Raw genomic sequence first — 25,468 nt, 5'->3', positions numbered from 1 at the left:
ATAAAATAATCCAATAAAACACACTAAAAGATAAATATAGTCCAATAAGACATAATATAATCCAATAAAACACACTAAAAGATAAATATAGTCCAATAAAACATAATATAATCCAATAAAACACACTAAAATATAAATATAGTCCAATAAAACATAATATAATCCAATAAAACACACTAAAAGATAAATATAATCCAATAAAACATAATATAATCCAATAAAACACACTAAAATATAAATATAGTCCAATAAGACATAATATAATCCAATAAAACACACTAAAATATAAATATAGTCCAATAAGACATAATATAATCCAATAAAACACATTAAGATATAAATATAGTCCAATAGGACATAATATAATCCAATAAAACACACTAAAAGATAAATATAGTCCAATAAGACATAATATAATCCAATAAAACACACTAAAATATAAATATAGTCCAATAAAACATAATATAATCCAATAAAACACACTAAAAGATAAATATAGTCCAATAAGACATAAAATAATCCAATAAAACACACTAAAATATAAATATAGTCCAATAAGATATAATATAATCCAATAAAACACACTAAAAGATAAATATAGTCCAATAAGACATAATATAATCATTAAAACACACTAAAATATAAATATAGTCCAATAAGACATAATATATTCTAATAAAACACACTAAAAGATAAATATAGTCCAATAAAACATAATATAATCCAAAAAAACACACTAAAATATAAATATAGTCCAATAAGACATAATATAATCCAATAAAACACACTAAAATATAAATATAGTCTAATAAGACATAATATAATCCAATAAAACACACTAAAAGATAAATATAGTCCAATAAGACATAATATAATCCAATAAAACACACTAAGATATAAATATAGTCCAATAAGACATAATATAATCCAATAAAACACACTAAAAGATCAATATAGTCCAATAAAACATAATATAATCCAATAAAACACACTAAAAGATAAATATAATCCAATAAAACACACTAAAATATAAATATAGTCCAATAAGACATAATATAATCCAATAAAACACACTAGAAGATAAATACAGTCCAATAAGACATAATAGAAGACATAGTATAGTCCAATAAAATGTAAGACATGTTCTCCAACTAATGAGCCCCGCCCTCCTGGTCACGTGACAGAGACGGGCCAATCAGGAGCCATGTTGACGTGCCTCATTTAAAGCGCGGCTGTACTTTCTTCCACACAACTTGTGAACGTGCACGACGATGATGACGCTGATACTGTGCGCGCTCACGTTCCTCGTCTCTGCCGACGCCTTGATCTCCAAGCGCGCGGCCGTCGGCTGCCCAGGCACGTGCGACAGGTCCAGGTGCGCGGCCCCTCCCGCCGAGTGCCCAGCGGGGGTCGCGCTTGACGCGTGCGACTGTTGCCCCGCGTGCGCGGTCGGCGAGGGCGAGCCGTGCGTCGGCCAGCGGGAGTGCGCGGAGGGGCTGACGTGCGCGCTGAGCGACGGCGTGGAGGTGACGACCACCGTCCGGCGGAGGGGCACGGCTGGCGTGTGCGCCTGCGCCAACCGCGAACAGGTGTGCGGCAGCGACGGCGTCACCTACGCGGACATCTGCCAGCTGAGGCGCGTGAGCAGGCGCGCCACCGACGCCCAGCGTCCGCCCATCATCTTCATCCAGAGAGGCGCGTGCGGCGAAGGTGAGCGCGTGCACGTGTTCAAAATACACATTTAAACCTTTGACCTCTAGGGCAATGATGTCTGGGTTGTCATGGTTACAACAGGGGTGTTGTCATGGTTATGACAGGTATGTTGTCATGGTTACAACAGGTGTGTTGTCATGGTTACAACAGGTGTGTTGGCTTGGTTATAACAGGTGCGTTGTCATGGTTACAACAGGTGAGTTGTCTTAGTTACAGCAGGTGTGTTGTCATGGTTACAACAGGTGTGTTGTCATGGTTACAACAGGTGTGTTGGCTTGGTTATAACAGGTGCGTTGTCATGGTTACAACAGGTGAGTTGTCTTAGTTACAGCAGGTGTGTTGTCATGGTTACAACAGGTGAGTTGTCTTAGTTACAGCAGGTGTGTTGTCATGGTTACAACAGGTGCGTTGTCATGGTCACAACAGGTGTGTTGTCTTAGTTACAGCAGGTGTGTTGTCATGGTTACAACAGGTGTGTTGTCTTGGTTGCAACAGGTGTGTTGTCATGTTATAACAGGTGTGTTGTCATGGTTACGACAGGTGCGTTGTCATGGTTACAACACGTGAGTTGTCATGGTTACAACAGGTGTGTTGACTTGGTTACAACAGGTGCGTTGTCATGGTTACAACAGTGGTTACAACAGGTGCGTTGTCACGGTTACAACAGGTGTCCATTTCACTCACCTGTTTCTTGGGTCAGAGGTCATCCAGCACTGGCTAGCATTAATAATAGCTAGCATAGCAAATCAGTTCTAACTGGCACACTTTGTTTACGTGACTAACTATACTATTTATTTTATGTGACTGACTATAATATTTATTTTACGTGACTGACTATAATATTTATTTTACGTGACTGACTATAATATTTATTTTACGTGACTAACTATAACATTTATTTTATGTGACTAACTATAACATTTATTTTACGTGACTGACTATAATATTTATTTTACGTGACAGACTATAATATTTATTTTACGTGACAGACTATAATATTTATGTTACGTGACAGACTATAATATTTATTTTACGTGACAGACTATAATATTAATGTTACGTGACAGACTATAATATTTATTTTACGTGACAGACTATAATATTTATTTTACGTGTCTGACTATAATATTTATTTTACGTGACTGACTATAGTATTTATTTTACGTGACAGACTATAATATTTATGTTACGTGACAGACTATAATATGTATTTTACGTGACTGACTATAATATTTATTTTACGCGACTGACTATAATATTTATTTTAGGTGACTGACTATAATATTTATTTTACGTGACTGACTATAATATTTATTTTACACGACTGACTATAATATTTATTTTAGGTGACTGACTATAATATTTATTTTACGTGACAGACTGTAATATTTACTTTAGGTGACTAACTATAATATTTATGTTACGTGACTGACTATAATATTCATTTACGAGACAGACTATAATATTTATTTTACGTGACAGACTATAATATTTATGTTACGTGACAGACTATAATATTTATGTTATGTGACAGACTATAATATTTATTTTAAGTGACTGACTATAATATTTATTTTATGTGACTAACTATAATATTTATTTTATGTGACTAACTATAACATTTATTTTATGTGACTGACTATAATATTTATTTTACGTGACTGACTATAATTTTTATGTTAGGTGACAGACTATAATATTTATGTTAGGTGACAGACTATAATATTTATGTTACGTGACTAACTATAATATTTATCTTATGTGACAGACTATAATATTTATGTTATGTGACTAACTATAATATTTATCTTATGTGACAGACTATAATATTTATGTTAGGTGACAGACTATAATATTTATGTTACGTGACTAACTATAATATTTATCTTATGTGACAGATTATAATATTTATGTTAGGTGACAGACTATAATATTTATGTTAGGTGACAGACTATAATATTTATGTTACGTGACTAACTATAATATTTATCTTATGTGACAGATTATAATATTTATGTTAGGTGACAGACTATAATATTTATGTTACGTGACAGACTATAATATTTATGTTAGGTGACAGACTATAATATTTATGTTACGTGACAGACTATAATATTTATGTTAGGTGACAGACTATAATATTTATGTTAGGTGACAGACTATAATATTTATGTTAGGTGACAGACTATAATATTTATGTTACGTGACAGACTATAATATTTATGTTAGGTGACAGACTATAATATTTATGTTACGTGACAGACTACACCCGGTGACTGGTCCAACATGAATGTGGGTCAGATGTTATTCAAGAAGGATTTTGTGGATCAAATGTTTTCCTGTGCAGACAAGCTTGGTTGCCGTGACAACAAACATGGCACAGTGACTCAGGAATCTTCCCGGTTCAGACTCGTCTAGGCGGGATCAGATAAAGCACACTCATCTGATTGTTGACTGCAGACAACATGATGATGTCATCTGTTTACCTGCTGGAGGCCACAAGTTGTTGTTGGCGTGTCGCTAACCAGCTAGCATGAGGACACCTGTCCTGGTTGTTATGAAAGTGGGAAGTCTGGTCTCCATGTTGGAACTGGTCCTTCTCTCCTGGGTCTGATGGGCGGGGCCACACAGATGTTGACTTATGGCAGCACAGCTGGAGTTATGTGAGAACATTCAACTCAGGACACACAGACTGTGACTCACGCACATCTGGACTCAACCTCACTCACATCAACCTCTCTTAGCAGCTAGCAGCTAGCTCAGTTAGCAGCTAGCTCAGTTAGCAGCTAGTTCAGTTAGCAGCTTACTCAGTTAGCGGCAAGCTCAGTTAGTGACTAGCTGAGTTAGCGGCTACCTCTAACGGTTAGCTTAGTTAGCGGCTAGCTTAGTTAACGTGTAGTGCAATTAGCGGATAGCTCAGTTAGCGGCAAGCTCAGTAAGCAGCTAGCGTGGTTAACGGCTAGCTCAGAAAACAGCAAGTTAGTGGCTAGATCAGTTAGCGACTAATTGAAATAACAGCTAACTTAGTTATCAACTAGCTCAGGTAGCGTCTAGCTCAGTTGGCAACGAGCTCAGTTAATGGCTAACATGGTTAGCGGCTACCTCATATAGCAGCAAGCTCAGTTTGCCACTAGCCAGTAATCGGCTAACATAGTTAGCAGCTACCGTAGTTACTGGCAAGCTCAGTTAGCGGTAAACTCAGTTAGCCGTTAGCTCAGTTAGTGGCTAGTTTAGTTAGCTGCAGGCTCAGTTAGCGGCTAGTGTAGTTAGCGACTAGCTGAAATAACAGCTAACTTAATTAGCAACTAGCTCAGGTAGCGTCTAGCTCAGTTGGCAACTAGCTCAGTTAATGGCTAACATGGTTAGCGGCTACCTCATATAGCAGCAAGCTCAGTTTGCGACTAGCCAGTGATCGGCTAACATAGTTAGCAGCTACCTTAGTTACTGGCAAGCTCAGTTAGCGGTAAACTCAGTTAGCCGTTAGCTCAGTTAGTGGCTAGTTTAGTTAGCTGCGGGCTCAGTTAGCGGCTAGTGTAGTTAGCGACTAGCTGAAATAACAGCTAACTTAGTTAGCAACTAGCTCAGGTAGCGTCTAGCTCAGTTGGCAACTAGCTCAGTTAATGGCTAACATGGTTAGCGGCTACCTCATATAGCAGCAAGCTCAGTCTGCGACTAGCCAGTGATCGGCTAACATAGTTAGCAGCTACCTTAGTTACTGGCAAGCTCAGTTAGCGGTAAACTCAGTTAGCCGTTAGCTCAGTTAGTGGCTAGTTTAGTTAGCTGCAGGCTCAGTTAGCAGCTAGTGTAGTTAGCGGATAACCTAGTTAGTGGCTATCTCAGTTAGGGACTGGCTCAGACATGTGCTAGTTCAATTAGCGGCTAACATGGTTAGTGTAATTAGAGGCTTTCTAAGGTCACGGCTGGCTTAGTTAGTTAGCCACAGGCTCAGTTAGCGGCTAGTTCAGTTAGTGGCTAGGTCAGTTAGCGACAAGCTCAGTTAGCGGCTAACAGAGTTGGCGGCTAGCTCAGATTACGACAAGCTTTTTTAGCGGTGAGTTCAGTTAGCAGCTAGCTCAGACAGTGGCTAGCGACGGATGATTGACATGTGTGTGACTCCGCCCCTCAGGCCGTCAGCACGCCGACAGTCTTCGCTTCAAGTACAACTTCATCGCTGACGTGGTGGAGAAGATCGCTCCTGCTGTGGTTCACATCGAAGTTTACCGCAAGTACGAAGGCCGGTGTGACTCCGCCCACCTGCACTCACCTGCACTCACCTGCACTCACCTGCACTGTCCTCCTGCAGGATGATCTACTCCAGGAGGGAAGTGGCCATGGCCAGCGGCTCCGGCTTCTTGGTGTCGGAGGAGGGGCTTATCGTCACCAACGCCCACGTGGTGGCCAATAAGCATCGAGTCAAAGTAGGTGGCGACCAATGGGAGGAGAGGACCTGGTCATGTGACACGTCTGGCCTGGTCATGTGACACGTCTGACCTGGTCATGTGACACTGACACATCTGACCTGGTCATGTGACACATCTGACCTGGTCATGTGACACGTCTGACCTGGTCATGTGACACATCTGACCTGGTCATGTGACACATCTGACCTGGTCATGTGACACATCTGACCTGGTCATGTGACACATCTGACCTGGTCATGTGACACATCTGACCTGGTCATGTGACACTGACACGTCTGGCCTGGTCATGTGACACTGACACGTCTGGCCTGGTCATGTGACACGTCTGACCTGGTCATGTGACACGTCTGGCCTGGTCATGTGACACGTCTGACCTGGTCATGTGACACGTCTGACCTGGTCATGTGACACGTCTGGCCTGCAGGTGGAGCTTAAGAGCGGCGCCACATTTGATGCCAAGATCCAAGATGTGGATGAGAAGGCCGACATCGCTCTGATCAAGATCACCTCTGCTGTGAGTCATGCTGCTCTACCATCTTTATTTCTATCATCATGCTGCTCTACCATCTTTATTTCTATCATCATGCTGCTCTACCATCTTTATTTCTATCATCATGCTGCTCTACCATCTTTATTTCTATCATCATGCTGCTCTACCATCTTTATTTATATCATCATGCTGCTCTACCATCTTTATTTCTATCATCATGCTGCTCTACCATCTTTATTTATATCATCATGCTGCTCTACCATCTTTATTTATATTATCATGCTGCTCTACCATCTTTATTTATTCTGTCATGCTGCTCTACCATCTTTACTTATACTGTCATGCTGCTCTACCATCTTTATTTCTATCATCAAGCTGCTCTACCATCTTTATTTCTATCATCATGCTGCTCTACCATCTTTATTTCTATCATCATGCTGCTCTACCATCTTTATTTCTATCATCATGCTGCTCTACCATCTTTATTTATATTATCATGCTGCTCTACCATCTTTATTTATTCTGTCATGCTGCTCTACCATCTTTACTTATACTGTCATGCTGCTCTACCATCTTTATTTCTATCATCAAGCTGCTCTACCATCTTTATTTCTATCATCATGCTGCTCTACATCTTTATTTCTATTATCATTCTGCTCTACCATCTTTATTTATACTGTCATGCTGCTCTACCATCTTTATTTCTATTATCATGCTGCTCTACCATCTTTATTTATACTGTCATGCTGCTCTACCATCTTTATTTATATTGTCATGCTGCTCTACCATCTTTATTTCTATCATCATGCTGCTCTACCATCTTTATGTATATTATCATGCTGCTCTACCATCTTTATTTCTATCATCATGCTGCTCTACCATCTTTATTTCTATCATCATGCTGCTCTACCATCTTTATTTCTATCATCATGCTGCTCTACCATCTTTATTTCTATCATCATGCTGCTCTACCATCTTTATTTCTATTATCATGCTGCTCTACCATCTTTATTTCTATCATCATGCTGCTCTACCATCTTTATTTCTATCATCAAGCTGCTCTACCATCTTTATTTCTATCATCATGCTGCTCTACCATCTTTATTTATATTATCATGCTGCTCTACCATCTTTATTTATTCTGTCATGCTGCTCTACCATCTTTATTTATACTGTCATGCTGCTCTACCATCTTTATTTCTATCATCATGCTGCTCTACCATCTTTATTTCTATCATCATGCTGCTCTACCATCTTTATTTCTATCATCATGCTGCTCTACCATCTTTATTTCTATCATCATGCTGCTCTACCATCTTTATTTATACTGTCATGCTGCTCAACCATATTTATATATGTGTATTATCATGCTGCTCTACCATCTTTATTTATACTGTCATGCTGCTCTACCATCTTTATTTCTATCATCATGCTGCTCTACCATCTTTATTTATACTGTCATGCTGCTCTACCATCTTTATTTATACTGTCATGCTGCTCTACCATCTTTATATATACTGTCATGCTGCTCTACCATCTTTATATATGTGTATTGTCATGCTGCTCTACCATCTTTATTTCTATCATCATGCTGCTCTACCATCTTTATTTATACTGTCATGCTGCTCTACCATCTTTATTTATACTGTCATGCTGCTCTACCATCTCTATATATACTGTCATGCTGCTCTACCATCTTTATATATGTGTATTGTCATGCTGCTCTACCATCTTTATATATACTGTCATGCTGCTCTACCATCTTTATTTCTATCATCATGCTGCTCTACCATCTTTATTTATATCATCATGCTGCTCTACCATATTTATTTCTATCATCATGCTGCTCTACCATCTTTATTTATACTGTCATGCTGCTCTACCATCTTTATTTATACTGTCATGCTGCTCTACCATCTTTATATATACTGTCATGCTGCTCTACCATCTTTATATATGTGTATTGTCATGCTGCTCTACCATCTTTATTTCTATCATCATGCTGCTCTACCATCTTTATTTATACTGTCATGCTGCTCTACCATCTTTATTTATACTGTCATGCTGCTCTACCATCTTTATATATACTGTCATGCTGCTCTACCATCTTTATATATGTGTATTGTCATGCTGCTCTACCATCTTTATATATACTGTCATGCTGCTCTACCATCTTTATTTCTATCATCATGCTGCTCTACCATCTTTATTTCTATCATCATGCTGCTCTACCATCTTTATTTCTATCATCATGCTGCTCTACCATCTTTATTTATACTGTCATGCTGCTCTACCATCTTTATTTATACTGTCATGCTGCTCTACCATCTTTATATATACTGTCATGCTGCTCTACCATCTTTATTTATACTGTCATGCTGCTCTACCATCTTTATATATACTGTCATGCTGCTCTACCATCTTTATATATGTGTATTGTCATGCTGCTCTACCATCTTTATATATACTGTCATGCTGCTCTACCATCTTTATTTCTATCATCATGCTGCTCTACCATCTTTATATATACTGTCATGCTGCTCTACCATCTTTATATATGTGTATTGTCATGCTGCTCTACCATCTTTATATATACTGTCATGCTGCTCTACCATCTTTATTTATATTATCATGCTGCTCTACCATCTTTATTTATATCATCATGCTGCTCTACCATCTTTATTTCTATCATCATGCTGCTCTACCATCTTTATTTATACTGTCATGCTGCTCTACCATCTTTATTTATACTGTCATGCTGCTCTACCATCTTTATATATACTGTCATGCTGCTCTACCATCTTTATATATGTGTATTGTCATGCTGCTCTACCATCTTTATATATGTGTATTGTCATGCTGCTTTATGACTTGTCACATTTGAGCTAACTAGCGTGCTAAAAGCTTCTTCCTGTCAGGTCAAACTGCCGGTTCTTCAGCTCGGCCGCTCGGCGGACCTCCGGCCTGGTGAGTTTGTGGTGGCCATCGGGAGTCCGTTCTCTCTCCAGAACACCGTGACCACCGGCATCGTCAGCACCACCCAGCGGGGGGGCAAAGAACTGGGCTTCCAAAACTCGGACATGGACTACATCCAGACGGACGCCATCATCAATGTGAGGCATCCTGTTGTTTCTGCTCAGGGTTGGGCTTGCAGTTGCCATGGTGAATTGTAGTGTTGCCATGGTGAATTGTAGTGTTGCCATGGTGAATTGTAGTGTTGCCATGGTGAATGGTAGTGTTGCCATGGTGAATTGTAGTGTTGCCATGGTGAATTGTAGTGTTGCCATGGTGGATGGTAGTGTTGCTATGGTGAATGGTAGTGTTGCCATGGTGAATGGTAGTGTTGCCATAGTGAATGGTAGTGTTGCCATGGTGAATTGTAGTGTTGCCATGGTGAATGGTAGTGTTGCCATAGTGAATGGTAGTGTTGCCATGGTGAATTGTAGTGTTGCCATGGTGAATGGTAGTGTTGCCATGGTGAATGGTAGTGTTGCCATGGTGAATGGTAGTTTTGCCATGGTGAATGGTAGTGTTGCCATGGTGAATGGTAGTGTTGCCATGGTGAATGGTAGTGTTGCCATGGTGAATTGTGGTGTTGCCATGGTGAATGGTAGTGTTGCCATGGTGAATGGTAGTGTTGCCATGGTGAATTGTGGCGTTGCCATGGTGAATGGTAGTGTTGCCATGGTGAATGTCAGTATCATTGTAGTCACAGCCAGAAGCAGGTGAGAGTCAACATATTCAGGTTGTTAGAACTAACTCTGATCTTGTGTTGTGGAAGTGAAAAGTCCGAGTGTGTAAGACAAGTCCCAGGTGAAGAGCGGACTCAGACATTGTTCAACTGTTATGTGGTTCTGATGATGTCTGACTGTTTTCTTCATGTTGTGAGTCTGACTGTTTTCTTCATGTTGTGAGTCTGACTGTTTTCTTCATGTTGTGAGTCTGACTGTTTGCCTTCATGTTGTGAGTCTGACTGTTTGCCTTCATGTTGTGAGTCTGACTGTTTGCCTTCATGTTGTGAGTCTGACTGTTTGAATTCATGTTGTGAGTCTGACTGTTTGCCTTCATGTTGTGAGTCTGACTGTTTGCCTTCATGTTGTGAGTCTGACTGTTTGCCTTCATGTTGTGAGTCTGACTGCTTGCCTTCATGTTGTGAGTCTGACTGTTTGCTTCATGTTGTGAGTCTGACTGTTTGCCTTCATGTTGTGAGTCTGACTGTTTGAATTCATGTTGTGAGTCTGACTGTTTGCCTTCATGTTGTGAGTCTGACTGTTTGCTTCATGTTGTGACTCTGACTGTTTGCCTTCATGTTGTGACTCTGACTGTTTGCCTTCATGTTGTGAGTCTGACTGTTTGCCTTCATGTTGTGAGTCTGACAGTTTGCCTTCATGTTGTGAGTCTGACTGTTTGAATTCATGTTGTGAGTCTGACTGTTTGCTTTCATGTTTTGAGTCTGACTGTTTGCCTTCATGTTGTGAGTCTGACTGTTTGCCTTCATGTTGTGAGTCTGACTGTTTGCCTTCATGTTGTGAGTCTGACTGTTTGCCTTCATGTTGTGAGTCTGACTGTTTGCCTTCATGTTGTGAGTCTGACTGTTTGCCTTCATGTTGTGAGTCTGACAGTTTGCCTTCATGTTGTGAGTCTGACTGTTTGCCTTCATGTTGTGAGTCTGATTGTTTGCCTTCATGTTGTGAGTCTGACTGTTTGCTTCATGTTGTGAGTCTGACTGTTTGCCTTCATGTTGTGAGTCTGACTGTTTGCCTTCATGCTGTGAGTCCGACTGTTTGCCTTCATGTTGTGAGTCTGACTGTTTGCCTTCATGCTGTGAGTCTGACTGTTTGCCTTCATGCTGTGAGTCTGACTGTTTGCCTTCATGTTGTGAGTCTGACAGTTTGCCTTCATGTTGTGAGTCTGACTGTTTGCCTTCATGTTGTGAGTCTGACTGTTTGCCTTCATGTTGTGAGTCTGACTGTTTTCTTCATGTTGTGAGTCTGACTGTTTGCCTTCATGTTGTGAGTCTGACTGTTTGAATTCATGTTGTGAGTCTGACTGTTTGAATTCATGTTGTGAGTCTGACTGTTTGCCTTCATGTTGTGAGTCTGACTGTTTGCCTTCATGTTGTGAGTCTGACTGTTTGCCTTCATGTTTTGAGTCTGACTGTTTGCTTCATGTTGTGAGTCTGACTGTTTGCCTTCATGTTGTGAGTCTGACTGCTTGCCTTCATGTTGTGAGTCTGACTGTTTGCTTCATGTTGTGAGTCTGACTGTTTGCCTTCATGTTGTGAGTCTGACTGTTTGCCTCATGTTGTGAGTCTGTTTGCTTCATGTTGTGAGTCTGACTGTTTGCTTCATGTTGTGAGTCTGACTGTTTGCCTTCATGTTGTGAGTCTGAATGTTTGCCTTCATGTTGTGAGTCTGACTGTTTGCCTTCATGTTGTGAGTCTGACTGTTTGCCTTCATGTTGTGAGTCTGACTGTTTGCCTTCATGTTGTGAGTCTGACTGTTTGAATTCATGTTGTGAGTCTGACTGTTTGCCTTCATGTTGTGAGTCTGACTGTTTGCCTTCATGTTGTGAGTCTGACTGTTTGCCTTCATGTTGTGAGTCTGACTGCTTGCCTTCATGTTGTGAGTCTGACTGTTTGCTTCATGTTGTGAGTCTGACTGTTTGCCTTCATGTTGTGAGTCTGACTGTTTGAATTCATGTTGTGAGTCTGACTGTTTGCCTTCATGTTGTGAGTCTGACTGTTTGCTTCATGTTGTGACTCTGACTGTTTGCCTTCATGTTGTGACTCTGACTGTTTGCCTTCATGTTGTGAGTCTGACTGTTTGCCTTCATGTTGTGAGTCTGACAGTTTGCCTTCATGTTGTGAGTCTGACTGTTTGAATTCATGTTGTGAGTCTGACTGTTTGCTTTCATGTTTTGAGTCTGACTGTTTGCCTTCATGTTGTGAGTCTGACTGTTTGCCTTCATGTTGTGAGTCTGACTGTTTGCCTTCATGTTGTGAGTCTGACTGTTTGCCTTCATGTTGTGAGTCTGACTGTTTGCCTTCATGTTGTGAGTCTGACTGTTTGCCTTCATGTTGTGAGTCTGACAGTTTGCCTTCATGTTGTGAGTCTGACTGTTTGCCTTCATGTTGTGAGTCTGATTGTTTGCCTTCATGTTGTGAGTCTGACTGTTTGCTTCATGTTGTGAGTCTGACTGTTTGCCTTCATGTTGTGAGTCTGACTGTTTGCCTTCATGCTGTGAGTCCGACTGTTTGCCTTCATGTTGTGAGTCTGACTGTTTGCCTTCATGCTGTGAGTCTGACTGTTTGCCTTCATGCTGTGAGTCTGACTGTTTGCCTTCATGTTGTGAGTCTGACAGTTTGCCTTCATGTTGTGAGTCTGACTGTTTGCCTTCATGTTGTGAGTCTGACTGTTTGCCTTCATGTTGTGAGTCTGACTGTTTTCTTCATGTTGTGAGTCTGACTGTTTGCCTTCATGTTGTGAGTCTGACTGTTTGAATTCATGTTGTGAGTCTGACTGTTTGAATTCATGTTGTGAGTCTGACTGTTTGCCTTCATGTTGTGAGTCTGACTGTTTGCCTTCATGTTGTGAGTCTGACTGTTTGCCTTCATGTTTTGAGTCTGACTGTTTGCTTCATGTTGTGAGTCTGACTGTTTGCCTTCATGTTGTGAGTCTGACTGCTTGCCTTCATGTTGTGAGTCTGACTGTTTGCTTCATGTTGTGAGTCTGACTGTTTGCCTTCATGTTGTGAGTCTGACTGTTTGCCTCATGTTGTGAGTCTGTTTGCTTCATGTTGTGAGTCTGACTGTTTGCTTCATGTTGTGAGTCTGACTGTTTGCCTTCATGTTGTGAGTCTGAATGTTTGCCTTCATGTTGTGAGTCTGACTGTTTGAATTCATGTTGTGAGTCTGACTGTTTGAATTCATGTTGTGAGTCTGACTGTTTTCTTCATGTTGTGAGTCTGACTGTTTGCCTTCATGTTGTGAGTCTGACTGTTTGCCTTCATGTTGTGAGTCTGACTGTTTGCCTTCATGTTGTGAGTCTGACTGTTTGCCTTCATGTTGTGAGTCTGACTGTTTGCCTTCATGTTGTGAGTCTGACTGTTTGCCTTCATGTTGTGAGTCTGACTGTTTGCTTCATGTTGTGAGTCTGACTGTTTGCTTCATGTTGTGAGTCTGACTGTTTGCCTTCATGTTGTGAGTCTGACTGTTTGCCTTCATGTTGTGAGTCTGACTGTTTGCCTTCATGTTGTGAGTCTGACTGTTTGCCTTCATGTTGTGAGTCTGACTGCTTGCCTTCATGTTGTGAGTCTGACTGTTTGCTTCATGTTGTGAGTCTGTTTGCTTCATGTTGTGAGTCTGACTGTTTGCCTTCATGTTGTGAGTCTGACTGTTTGCCTTCATGTTGTGAGTCTGACTGTTTGAATTCATGTTGTGAGTCTGACTGTTTGCCTTCATGTTGTGAGTCTGACTGTTTGCCTTCATGTTGTGAGTCTGACTGTTTGCCTTCATGTTTTGAGTCTGACTGTTTGCTTCATGTTGTGAGTCTGACTGTTTGCCTTCATGTTGTGAGTCTGACTGCTTGCCTTCATGTTGTGAGTCTGACTGTTTGCTTCATGTTGTGAGTCTGACTGTTTGCTTCATGTTGTGAGTCTGTTTGCTTCATGTTGTGAGTCTGACTGTTTGCTTCATGTTGTGAGTCTGACTGTTTGCCTTCATGTTGTGAGTCTGAATGTTTGCCTTCATGTTGTGAGTCTGACTGTTTGAATTCATGTTGTGAGTCTGACTGTTTGAATTCATGTTGTGAGTCTGACTGTTTTCTTCATGTTGTGAGTCTGACTGTTTGCCTTCATGTTGTGAGTCTGACTGTTTGCCTTCATGTTGTGAGTCCGACTGTTTGCCTTCATGTTGTGAGTCTGACTGTTTGCCTTCATGTTGTGAGTCTGACTGTTTGCCTTCATGTTGTGAGTCTGACTGTTTGCCTTCATGTTGTGAGTCTGACTGTTTGCCTCATGTTGTGAGTCTGACTGTTTGCCTTCATGTTGTGAGTCTGACTGTTTGCCTTCATGTTGTGAGTCTGACTGTTTGCCTTCATGTTGTGAGTCTGACTGTTTGCTTCATGTTGTGAGTCTGACTGTTTGCTTCATGTTGTGAGTCTGACTGCTTGCCTTCATGTTGTGAGTCTGACTGTTTGGTTCATGTTGTGAGTCTGACTGTTTGCTTCATGTTGTGAGTCTGTTTGCTTCATGTTGTGAGTCTGACTGTTTGCTTCATGTTGTGAGTCTGACTGTTTGCCTTCATGTTGTGAGTCTGAATGTTTGCCTTCATGTTGTGAGTCTGACTGTTTGAATTCATGTTGTGAGTCTGACTGTTTGAATTCATGTTGTGAGTCTGACTGTTTGAATTCATGTTGTGAGTCTGACTGTTTTCTTCATGTTGTGAGTCTGACTGTTTGCCTTCATGTTGTGAGTCTGACTGTTTGCCTTCATGTTGTGAGTCCGACTGTTTGCCTTCATGTTGTGAGTCTGACTGTTTGCCTTCATGTTGTGAGTCTGACTGTTTGCCTTCATGTTGTGAGTCTGACTGTTTGCCTTCATGTTGTGAGTCTGACTGTTTGCCTCATGTTGTGAGTCTGACTGTTTGCCTTCATGTTGTGAGTCTGACTGTTTGCCTTCATGTTGTGAGTCTGACTGTTTGCCTTCATGTTGTGAGTCTGACTGTTTGCCTTCATGTTGTGAGTCTGACTGTTTGCTTCATGTTGTGAGTCTGACTGCTTGCCTTCATGTTGTGAGTCTGACTGTTTGGTTCATGTTGTGAGTCTGACTGTTTGCTTCATGTTGTGAGTCTGTTTGCTTCATGTTGTGAGTCTGACTGTTTGCCTTCATGTTCCCACAGTACGGCAACTCAGGAGGTCCCCTGGTCAACTTGGTGAGTGTTCTGCGTGTCTGAGCCTCCACACCAACTCTTCTTCACGTGCTGGTGTCACACCCGCAGGACGGTGAAGTCATCGGCATCAACACCCTGAAGGTGACGGCAGGAATCTCCTTCGCCATCCCCTCAGACAAGATCCGACAGTTCCTGGCCGAGTCGCACAACCGACAGGTCAACGGTTAGTGTGGGCGCCATCCGGGGGTTTCACGTTTGTGTTGCCGACGACTTTTGTTGTTGTGAGCAGGAAGAGGCGTCAGCAAGAAGAAGTACATCGGTATCAGGATGATGAGCCTCACACCCGCGTGAGTCACACACACACACACATACACACACACACACACTGGTCACAGCATGGCTGTAGGAAACCTCAAAAACAGCTGACTGATCTTTATTTTGAAAGTTCCCCCGACCCGGCCAGACTATAAGTCGCAGATACTACGTTGTTATTTACAAAGAAATATTTATTTACATACCTTAATTGTTTTCAAACGGTGTCTGTAACAAGGCAGTAAAACGGCCGATCAAACAAAACAGAAGTCATGGACATGGGCCCACTAGTTTTGGTGAATTTACTGAGGAATTTGTGGAAGTGAAACGATACAAAAAGAATGTCATTGTAAGTTGATCATACTAACACAGACACTCGTAAACCTGTTAGCATGTTAGCTCATGCTAACGACGCTAGCTTGATTACATTACGATAACAGGTACAAATATGCATGAAAACACTCCTACAGACATCACACATCGGACGCTTTAGTAAGTAAGAATTGTTTTAGTTATATTGTAAAACTTACAAACGTTACTTGGAGCGATGAATGAATAATTCACACGGGTAGAAACGCTATGGATGGCTAGAAGACTGAACAACATTCTACTCCGGGTTTTGAAGCAGTCAATGGAAGGACACTGCAGCACCTGCATTGAGCGAATTCGTCCATAAGATGGCGCCATCGTACAAAAAAAAAAAAAACACCGTCTCGTTGTATCTGCTTGTTTTTTTTCTTTGAAATTCTTTGTGTGGTGGCCGTCAGCCAAAAAAAATCCATAAATTAGCCGCAACCCTTTTAGAAGGTTTCAACGGTTTCACTCGTAAAAGCTAGAACACAGAATGGCACTTCTACTTCCGGTTCAGAACTCAGTCTAAACAGAAGGGCAAAGCGTCACCTATTCAGTGTATTTGCACGTTTGTTTTTTTCAACAACTTACTTTATGGCTTTCAGCAAAGAAAAATCAATTAGTAACTGCACCGTTTTATGAGCCGCAGGATTCAAAGCGTAGGGGAAAAAAAGTAGTGTTTGACATGTTTTCATGGTTCGCTCTATGTGTTTTTTGTATTGTAGTGTTATTGTATCTTTATTTCTGGTTCTTTCTTTTTCCTGCCTCGCTTGTTGTTTTCCTTTCTGATTGACCCATCTTGATACTCAACCGGTGGCCCCCCCACGCTCTTCCTTCGGCCCGCCGAACGTCACCCGAGTCGGGTTGGTGAACCCGTTCAAAACTAGGGTTTCTCATGTGTGCAGTACTCCCGCCACCCTGCAGGGGGCAACAGTATGTCACGATGAAGCAGCAGAAAAAGACTGCTCATTCAAGCCAAAAATGGCACTAAAAAAATCTAAATGATTGGTAAAAGTACTTGTAGTGCTCAATCTGACCACTAGAAGGCTTGAGGTTAATTGTGATGAGTCACAGTCATTGTGTGCCGTGTTTGATGTGGGTGTTTAGTTTATACTCGCATAAACGTCTGTAGTTTATTGTATGAATGTACTAACACTAAACACTAAAAATACACAATGGACATTATTTATATAAAATACACAATGGACATTATTTATATAAAATACACAATGGACATTATTTATATAAAATACACTATGGACAATATTTATGTAAAATACACAATGGACATTATTTATATAAAATACACAATGGACATTATTTATATAAAATACACAATGGACAATATTTATATAAAATACACAATGGACATTATTTATGTAAAATACCCACTAGAAGGCTTGAGGTTAATTGTGATGAGTCACAGTCATTGTGTGCCGTGTTTGATGTGGGTGTTGTTTAGTTTCTACTCGCGTAAACGTCTGTAGTTTATTGTATGAATGTACTAACACTAAACACTAAAAATACACAATGGACATTATTTATATAAAATACACAATGGACATTATTTATATAAAATACACAATGGACATTATTTATATAAAATACACAATGGACAATATTTATGTAAAATACACAATGGACATTATTTATATAAAATACACAATGGACATTATTTATATAAAATACACAATGGACAATATTTATGTAAAATACACAATGGACATTATTTATATAAAATACACAATGGACAATATTTATGTAAAATACACAATGGACATTATTTATATAAAATACACAATGGACATTTATATAAAATACACAATGGACATTATTTATATAAAATACACAATGGACATTATTTATATAAAATACACAATGGACATTTATATAAAATACACAATGGACATTATTTATATAAAATACACAATGGACATTATTTATATAAAATACACAATGGACAATATTTATATAAAATACACAATGGACATTATTTATATAAAATACACAATGGACATTATTTATGTAAAATACCCACTAGAAGGCTTGAGGTTAATTGTGATGAGTCACAGTCATTGTGTGCCGTGTTTGATGTGGGTGTTGTTTAGTTTCTACTCGCATAAACGTCTGTAGTTTATTGTATAAATGTACTAACACTAAACACTAAAAATACACAATGGACATTATTTATATGAAATACACAATGGACATTATTTATATAAAATACACAATGGACATTATTTATGTAAAATACACAATGGACATTATTTATATAAAATACACAATGGACATTATTTATATAAAATACACAATGGACAATATTTATGTAAAATACACAATGGACATTATTTATACAAAATACACAATGGACATTATTTATATAAAATACACAATGGACATTATTTATATAAAATACACAATGGACATTATTTATGTAAAATACACAATGGACATTATTTATATAAAATACACAATGGACATTATTTATATAAAATACACAATGGACATTATTTATATAAAATACACAATGGACAATATTTATGTAAAATACACAATGGACATTATTTATATAAAATACACAATGGACATTATTTATATAAAATACACAATGGACATTATTTATATAAAATACACAATGGACAGTTATTTATATAAAATACACAATGGACATTATTTATGTAAAATACCCACTAGAAGGCTTGAGGTTAATTGTGATGAGTCACAGTCATTGTGTGCCGTGTTTGATGTGGGTGTTGTTTAGTTTCTACTCGCGTAAACGTCTGTAGTTTATTGTATGAATGTACTAACACTAAACACTAAAAATACACAATGGACAATATTTATATAAAATACACAATGGACATTTATATAAAATACACAATGGACATTATTTATATAAAATACACAATGGACATTATTTATATAAAATACACAATGGACATTATTTATATAAAATACACAATGGACAATATTTATATAAAATACACAATGGACAATATTTATATAAAATACACAATGGACAATATTTATATAAAATACACAATGGACATTATCATGTGATGGCAACAATCAATAAAACAACATATGACTTACAAAAATGCACCATAAGATGTTCAATATTTAATTAAGTGGAATTTTTTGGAGTCCGTTTAATTTTTTTTGTTTGTTCAATGTGTGAAAGTCACGTATGTAGTGAAGTGCATCATTGCACTATAAATACACCTCATTTACCAGTTATTTATGATGATGATGACTACATGGTATCATTGCAGGTGTAGTCAGGCACTATAAATACACCTCATTTACCAGTTATTTATGATGATGAGGACTACATGGTATCATTGTATGTATAGTCAGGCACTATAAATACACCTCATTTACCAGTTATTTATGATGATGATGACTACATGGTATCATTGCATGTATAGTCAGGCACTATAAATACACCTCATTTACCAGTTATTTATGATGATGACTCCATTGTATCATTGCAGGTACAGTCAGGCACTATAAATACACCTCATTTACCAGTTATTTATGATGATGATGACTACATGGTATCATTGCATATACAGTCAGGCACTATAAATACACCTCATTTACCAGTTATTTATGATGATGATGACTCCATGGTATCATTGCAGGTGTAGTCAGGCACTATAAATACACCTCATTTACCAGTTATTTATGATGATGACTACATGGTATCATTGCATGTATAGTCAGGCACTATAAATACACCTTATTTACCAGTTATTTATGATGATGAGGACTACATGGTATCATTGCAGGTGTAGTCAGGCACTATAAATACACCTCATTTACCAGTTATTTATGATGATGATGACTACATGGTATCATTGCATATACAGTCAGGCACTATAAATACACCTCATTTACCAGTTATTTATGATGATGATGACTACCTGGTATCATTGCAGGTGTAGTCAGGCACTATAAATACACCTCATTTACCAGTTATTTATGATGATGATGACTACCTGGTATCATTGCAGGTGTAGTCAGGCACTATAAATACACATTGTTCAGTTTGCAATTAAGCTGTATAATGACACTATCTAATTAAATAAGTAATAGTCATATACCAGAATGCTAACAGTTTCCATGCTGCTGTTGCCCTGAAAATGTTTTTTTTATATAAAATACTGTCTGTTCTTTTCATTTTTGTTTGTTTGATATTCATTGTAAAGTTCAGCTGCTTTTTTCAGTGGGGCCCTGGCTCCACTGCAAGCATGAATGAATAAAGTCAAGTCATTTACCATTTGGTGTGGCACACTTGTTGATGTATGCTGATGATGAAGATGATGGTGTGTTCAGGATAGCTAAGGAGTTGAAGGAGAGACAGTCAGACTTCCCAGACGTCACGTCAGGTGCTTACATCATTGAAGTCCTCAGCCGTAGTCCCGCCAAAGCGTGAGTACTGTGACAACTTTCTATTGTCGCTCGTCTGTTTTTAACTCTTACATGTTTTTTTATTGTCTTCATGTGTTTTATTGACTTTCAAAACAATTAAACATAAAGTATTTAATGTTTTTATCATCTTCAATGTGTTATTTTATTGTTTTCAATGTGTTGTTTTATTGTTTTGATGTGTTTTGTTTTTAATGTGTTTTGTTTTAATGTGTTTTATTGTTTTAATGCAGGGGTGCGCACACTTTTTCTGCAGGCGAGCTACTTTTCAATTGATCAAGTCGTGGGGATCTACCTCATTCATATATATAATTTATATTTACTTATTTATCAAATATATATTTTTGTTAACAAGTTAAGTGTGTTTAATGATAATGCAAGCATGTTTAACACATATAGTTAATATTGTTAACAAGTTAAAGGTGTTTAATGATAATACAAGCATGTTTAACATATAGTTAATGTTGTTAATAAGTTAAAGATGTTTAAAGATAATACAAGCATGTTTAACACATCTAGTTAATATTGTTAATAAGTTAAAGGTGTTTAATGATAATAAAAGTATGTTTAACACATATAGTTAATATTGTTAACAAGTTAAAGATGTTTAAAGATAATGCAAGCATGTTTAACACATATAGTTAATATTGTTAATAAGTTAAAGATGTTTAAAGATAATACAAGCATGTTTAACACATAGTTAATATTGTTAACAAGTTAAAGGTGTTTAATGATAATACAAGCATGTTTAACATATAGTTAATGTTGTTAATAAGTTAAAGGTGTTTAATGATAATACAAGCATGTTTAACATATAGTTAATGTTGTTAATAAGTTAAAGATGTTTAAAGATAATACAAGCATGTTTAACACATATAGTTAATATTGTTAATAAGTTAAAGGTGTTTAATGATAATACAAGCATGTTTAACATATAGTTAATGTTGTTAATAAGTTAAAGGTGTTTAATGATAATACAAGCATGTTTAACATATAGTTAATGTTGTTAATAAGTTAAAGATGTTTAAAGATAATACAAGCATGTTTAACACATATAGTTAATATTGTTAATAAGTTAAAGGTGTTTAATGATAATAAAAGTATGTTTAACACATATAGTTAATATTGTTAACAAGTTAAAGGTGTTTAATGATAATACAAGCATGTTTAACACATATAGTTAATATTGTTAATAAGTTAAAGATGTTTAAAGATAATACAAGCATGTTTAACACATAGTTAATATTGTTAATAAGTTAAAGATGTTTAAAGATAATACAAGCATGTTTAACACATATAGTTAATATTGTTAATAAGTTAAAGATGTTTAAAGATAATACAAGCATGTTTAACACATATAGTTAATATTGTTAACAAGTTAAAGGTGTTTAATGATAATAAAAGTATGTTTAACACATATAGTTAATATTGTTAACAAGTTAAAGATGTTTAAAGATAATACAAGCATGTTTAACACATATAGTTAATATTGTTAATAAGTTAAAGATGTTTAAAGATAATACAAGCATGTTTAACACATATAGTTAATATTGTTAACAAGTTAAAGGTGTTTAATGATAATAAAAGCATGTTTAACACATATAGTTAATATTGTTAATAAGTTAAAGGTGTTTAATGATAATACAAGCATGTTTAACACATATAGTTAATATTGTTAATAAGTTAAAGGTGTTTAAAGATAATACAAGCATGTTTAACACATATAGTTAATATTGTTAATAAGTTAAAGATGTTTAAAGATAATACAAGCATGTTTAACACATAGTTAATATTGTTAACAAGTTAAAGGTGTTTAATGATAATACAAGCATGTTTAACACATATAGTTAATATTGTTAACAAGTTAAAGGTGTTTAATGATAATAAAAGTATGTTTAACACATATAGTTAATATTGTTAACAAGTTAAAGATGTTTAAAGATAATGCAAGCATGTTTAACACATATAGTTAATATTGTTAATAAGTTAAAGATGTTTAAAGATAATACAAGCATGTTTAACACATAGTTAATATTGTTAACAAGTTAAAGGTGTTTAATGATAATACAAGCATGTTTAACATATAGTTAATGTTGTTAATAAGTTAAAGGTGTTTAATGATAATACAAGCATGTTTAACATATAGTTAATGTTGTTAATAAGTTAAAGATGTTTAAAGATAATACAAGCATGTTTAACACATATAGTTAATATTGTTAATAAGTTAAAGGTGTTTAATGATAATAAAAGTATGTTTAACACATATAGTTAATATTGTTAACAAGTTAAAGGTGTTTAATGATAATACAAGCATGTTTAACACATATAGTTAATATTGTTAATAAGTTAAAGATGTTTAAAGATAATACAAGCATGTTTAACACATATAGTTAATATTGTTAATAAGTTAAAGATGTTTAAAGATAATACAAGCATGTTTAACACATATAGTTAATATTGTTAATAAGTTAAAGATGTTTAAAGATAATACAAGCATGTTTAACACATATAGTTAATATTGTTAACAAGTTAAAGGTGTTTAATGATAATAAAAGTATGTTTAACACATATAGTTAATATTGTTAACAAGTTAAAGATGTTTAAAGATAATACAAGCATGTTTAACACATATAGTTAATATTGTTAATAAGTTAAAGATGTTTAAAGATAATACAAGCATGTTTAACACATATAGTTAATATTGTTAACAAGTTAAAGGTGTTTAATGATAATAAAAGCATGTTTAACACATATAGTTAATATTGTTAATAAGTTAAAGGTGTTTAATGATAATACAAGCATGTTTAACACATATAGTTAATATTGTTAATAAGTTAAAGGTGTTTAAAGATAATACAAGCATGTTTAACACATATAGTTAATATTGTTAATAAGTTAAAGATGTTTAAAGATAATACAAGCATGTTTAACACATATAGTTAATATTGTTAACAAGTTAAAGGTGTTTAATGATAATACAAGCATGTTTAACACATATAGTTAATATTGTTAATAAGTTAAAGGTGTTTAATGATAATACAAGCATGTTTAACATATAGTTAATGTTGTTAATAAGTTAAAGATGTTTAAAGATAATACAAGCATGTTTAACACATATAGTTAATATTGTTAATAAGTTAAAGGTGTTTAAAGATAATACAAGCATGTTTAACACATATAGTTAATATTGTTAATAAGTTAAAGATGTTTAAAGATAATACAAGCATGTTTAACACATATAGTTAATATTGTTAATAAGTTAAAGATGTTTAAAGATAATACAAGCATGTTTAACACATATAGTTAATATTGTTAATAAGTTAAAGATGTTTAAAGATAATACAAGCATGTTTAACACATATAGTTAATATTGTTAACAAGTTAAAGGTGTTTAATGATAATACAAGCATGTTTAACACATATAGTTAATATTGTTAATAAGTTAAAGATGTTTAAAGATAATACAAGCATGTTTAACACATATAGTTAATATTGTTAATAAGTTAAAGATGTTTAAAGATAATACAAGCATGTTTAACACATATAGTTAATATTGTTAATAAGTTAAAGATGTTTAAAGATAATACAAGCATGTTTAACACATATAGTTAATATTGTTAATAAGTTAAAGGTGTTTAATGATAATACAAGCATGTTTAACACATATAGTTAATATTGTTAATAAGTTAAAGATGTTTAAAGATAATACAAGCATGTTTAACACATATAGTTAATATTGTTAATAAGTTAAAGATGTTTAAAGATAATACAAGCATGTTTAACACATATAGTTAATATTGTTAACAAGTTAAAGGTGTTTAATGATAATACAAGCATGTTTAACACATATAGTTAATATTGTTAATAAGTTAAAGATGTTTAAAGATAATACAAGCATGTTTAACACATATAGTTAATATTGTTAATAAGTTAAAGGTGTTTAATGATAATACAAGCATGTTTAACACATATAGATTCCTTTCTTTCATGAAGACAAGAATATAAGTTGGTGTATTACCTGATTCTGATGACTTACATTGATAGGAATCAGACAGTGGTGATGATAATGTCCGCATTTTCGAATGGAGGAGAAAAAAAGTCCTCCTTTCTCTCCAATACCACATGAAAGTGGTTGGTTTTTGGCATCTTATTTGTCCAGCTTCCGTACTCCTCTGTATACACTTTACAAAAAATAAATTGTCGGCAAACTCCGTAGCTTGCTAGCTTGTTTGCGCTGGCTTTCTGAGACTCTTATTTTGTTAGCGCAACTGTGCGGTCGGTCTTTGGAGTTTTGACGACAGGTACGGCGCCAGAGTCTGTTGAAATAAAGTGTTTCTCGCCTTCTAGTCGGTAATTTTAATGAGCTGGCAGCAGCCAGCGTCATCTCAGAAGACCCTCGGGTGCCGTGAATGTCAATCAAGTGACGAAAGTGACGTCATCGTGAAGATTTATGATCGCTCATTTTTAGGACTATTTTTTTAATGCCTGGCTGGTGATCGACTGACACACCCTCCACGATCGACCGGTAGCTCGCGATCGACGTAATGAGCACCCCTGTTTTAATGTGTTTTATTGTTTTGAATGTTTAGTTTTATTGTTTCTATTGAGAAGGTCTTGTGTTAGTTGTGTTTTTCACGAGTGTGTGTTTCTCCAATGCAGCGCCGGTCTGCAGGACAGCGATGTCATCATCAGCATCAATGGCGAGCGCGTGACATCGGCCAGCGACGTCAGCGCCGCCATCAAGCGCGACGCCCCGCTGCGCGTGGTGGTGAGGCGGGGCAACGAGGACGTGGTGGTGTCTGTGCTGCCTGAGGAGGTGGAGCCTTGACCTGCAGCCAGACTGGACATCTGTGTGACCTG

At 36.6% G+C, this 25,468-nt stretch overlaps 1 protein-coding gene across 2 annotated transcripts; it reads left to right on the top strand.

Annotated features, from left to right (window-relative positions):
* The first annotated feature begins 1,240 nt into the window (after positions 1-1,240).
* Positions 1,241-25,436, top strand: LOC133574497 (serine protease HTRA1B-like). 2 transcript variants are annotated; one of them, XM_061926657.1, is made up of 10 exons: positions 1,241-1,710; positions 5,840-5,939; positions 6,017-6,131; positions 6,559-6,648; positions 9,543-9,737; positions 15,524-15,556; positions 15,623-15,737; positions 15,804-15,861; positions 20,516-20,611; positions 25,268-25,436. In XM_061926657.1, exons 1-10 carry the CDS (start codon positions 1,272-1,274, stop codon positions 25,434-25,436), a joined length of 1,410 nt encoding a protein of 469 aa, XP_061782641.1. In that variant the 5' UTR covers positions 1,241-1,271. The 2 variants fall into 2 exon arrangements, with proteins under 2 accessions (XP_061782641.1, XP_061782640.1); XM_061926656.1 differs by having other exon boundaries at positions 5,840-5,951.
* Positions 25,437-25,468: the final 32 nt, after the last annotated feature.

This window comes from Nerophis lumbriciformis, linkage group LG32 (assembly GCF_033978685.3).
Source record: "Nerophis lumbriciformis linkage group LG32, RoL_Nlum_v2.1, whole genome shotgun sequence".
In the NCBI taxonomy this organism is placed as follows: Eukaryota; Metazoa; Chordata; class Actinopteri; order Syngnathiformes; family Syngnathidae; genus Nerophis; species Nerophis lumbriciformis.
This window is presented reverse-complemented; position numbering and strand designations above follow the sequence as displayed.

What these genes read in the sequence shown, in the direction of transcription:
- LOC133574497 (XM_061926656.1), top strand. Translation starts at nt 1,272, where the DNA reads ATGATGACGCTGATACTGTGCGCGCTCACGTTCCTCGTCTCTGCCGAC. An exon ending in GAGAGGCGCGTGCGGCGAAG is followed by an intron (nt 1,711 to 5,839) that starts GTGAGCGCGTGC and finishes TCCGCCCCTCAG; the next exon opens with GCCGTCAGCACGCCGACAGT. An exon ending in GAGGTCCCCTGGTCAACTTG is followed by an intron (nt 15,557 to 15,622) that starts GTGAGTGTTCTG and finishes TCACACCCGCAG; the next exon opens with GACGGTGAAGTCATCGGCAT.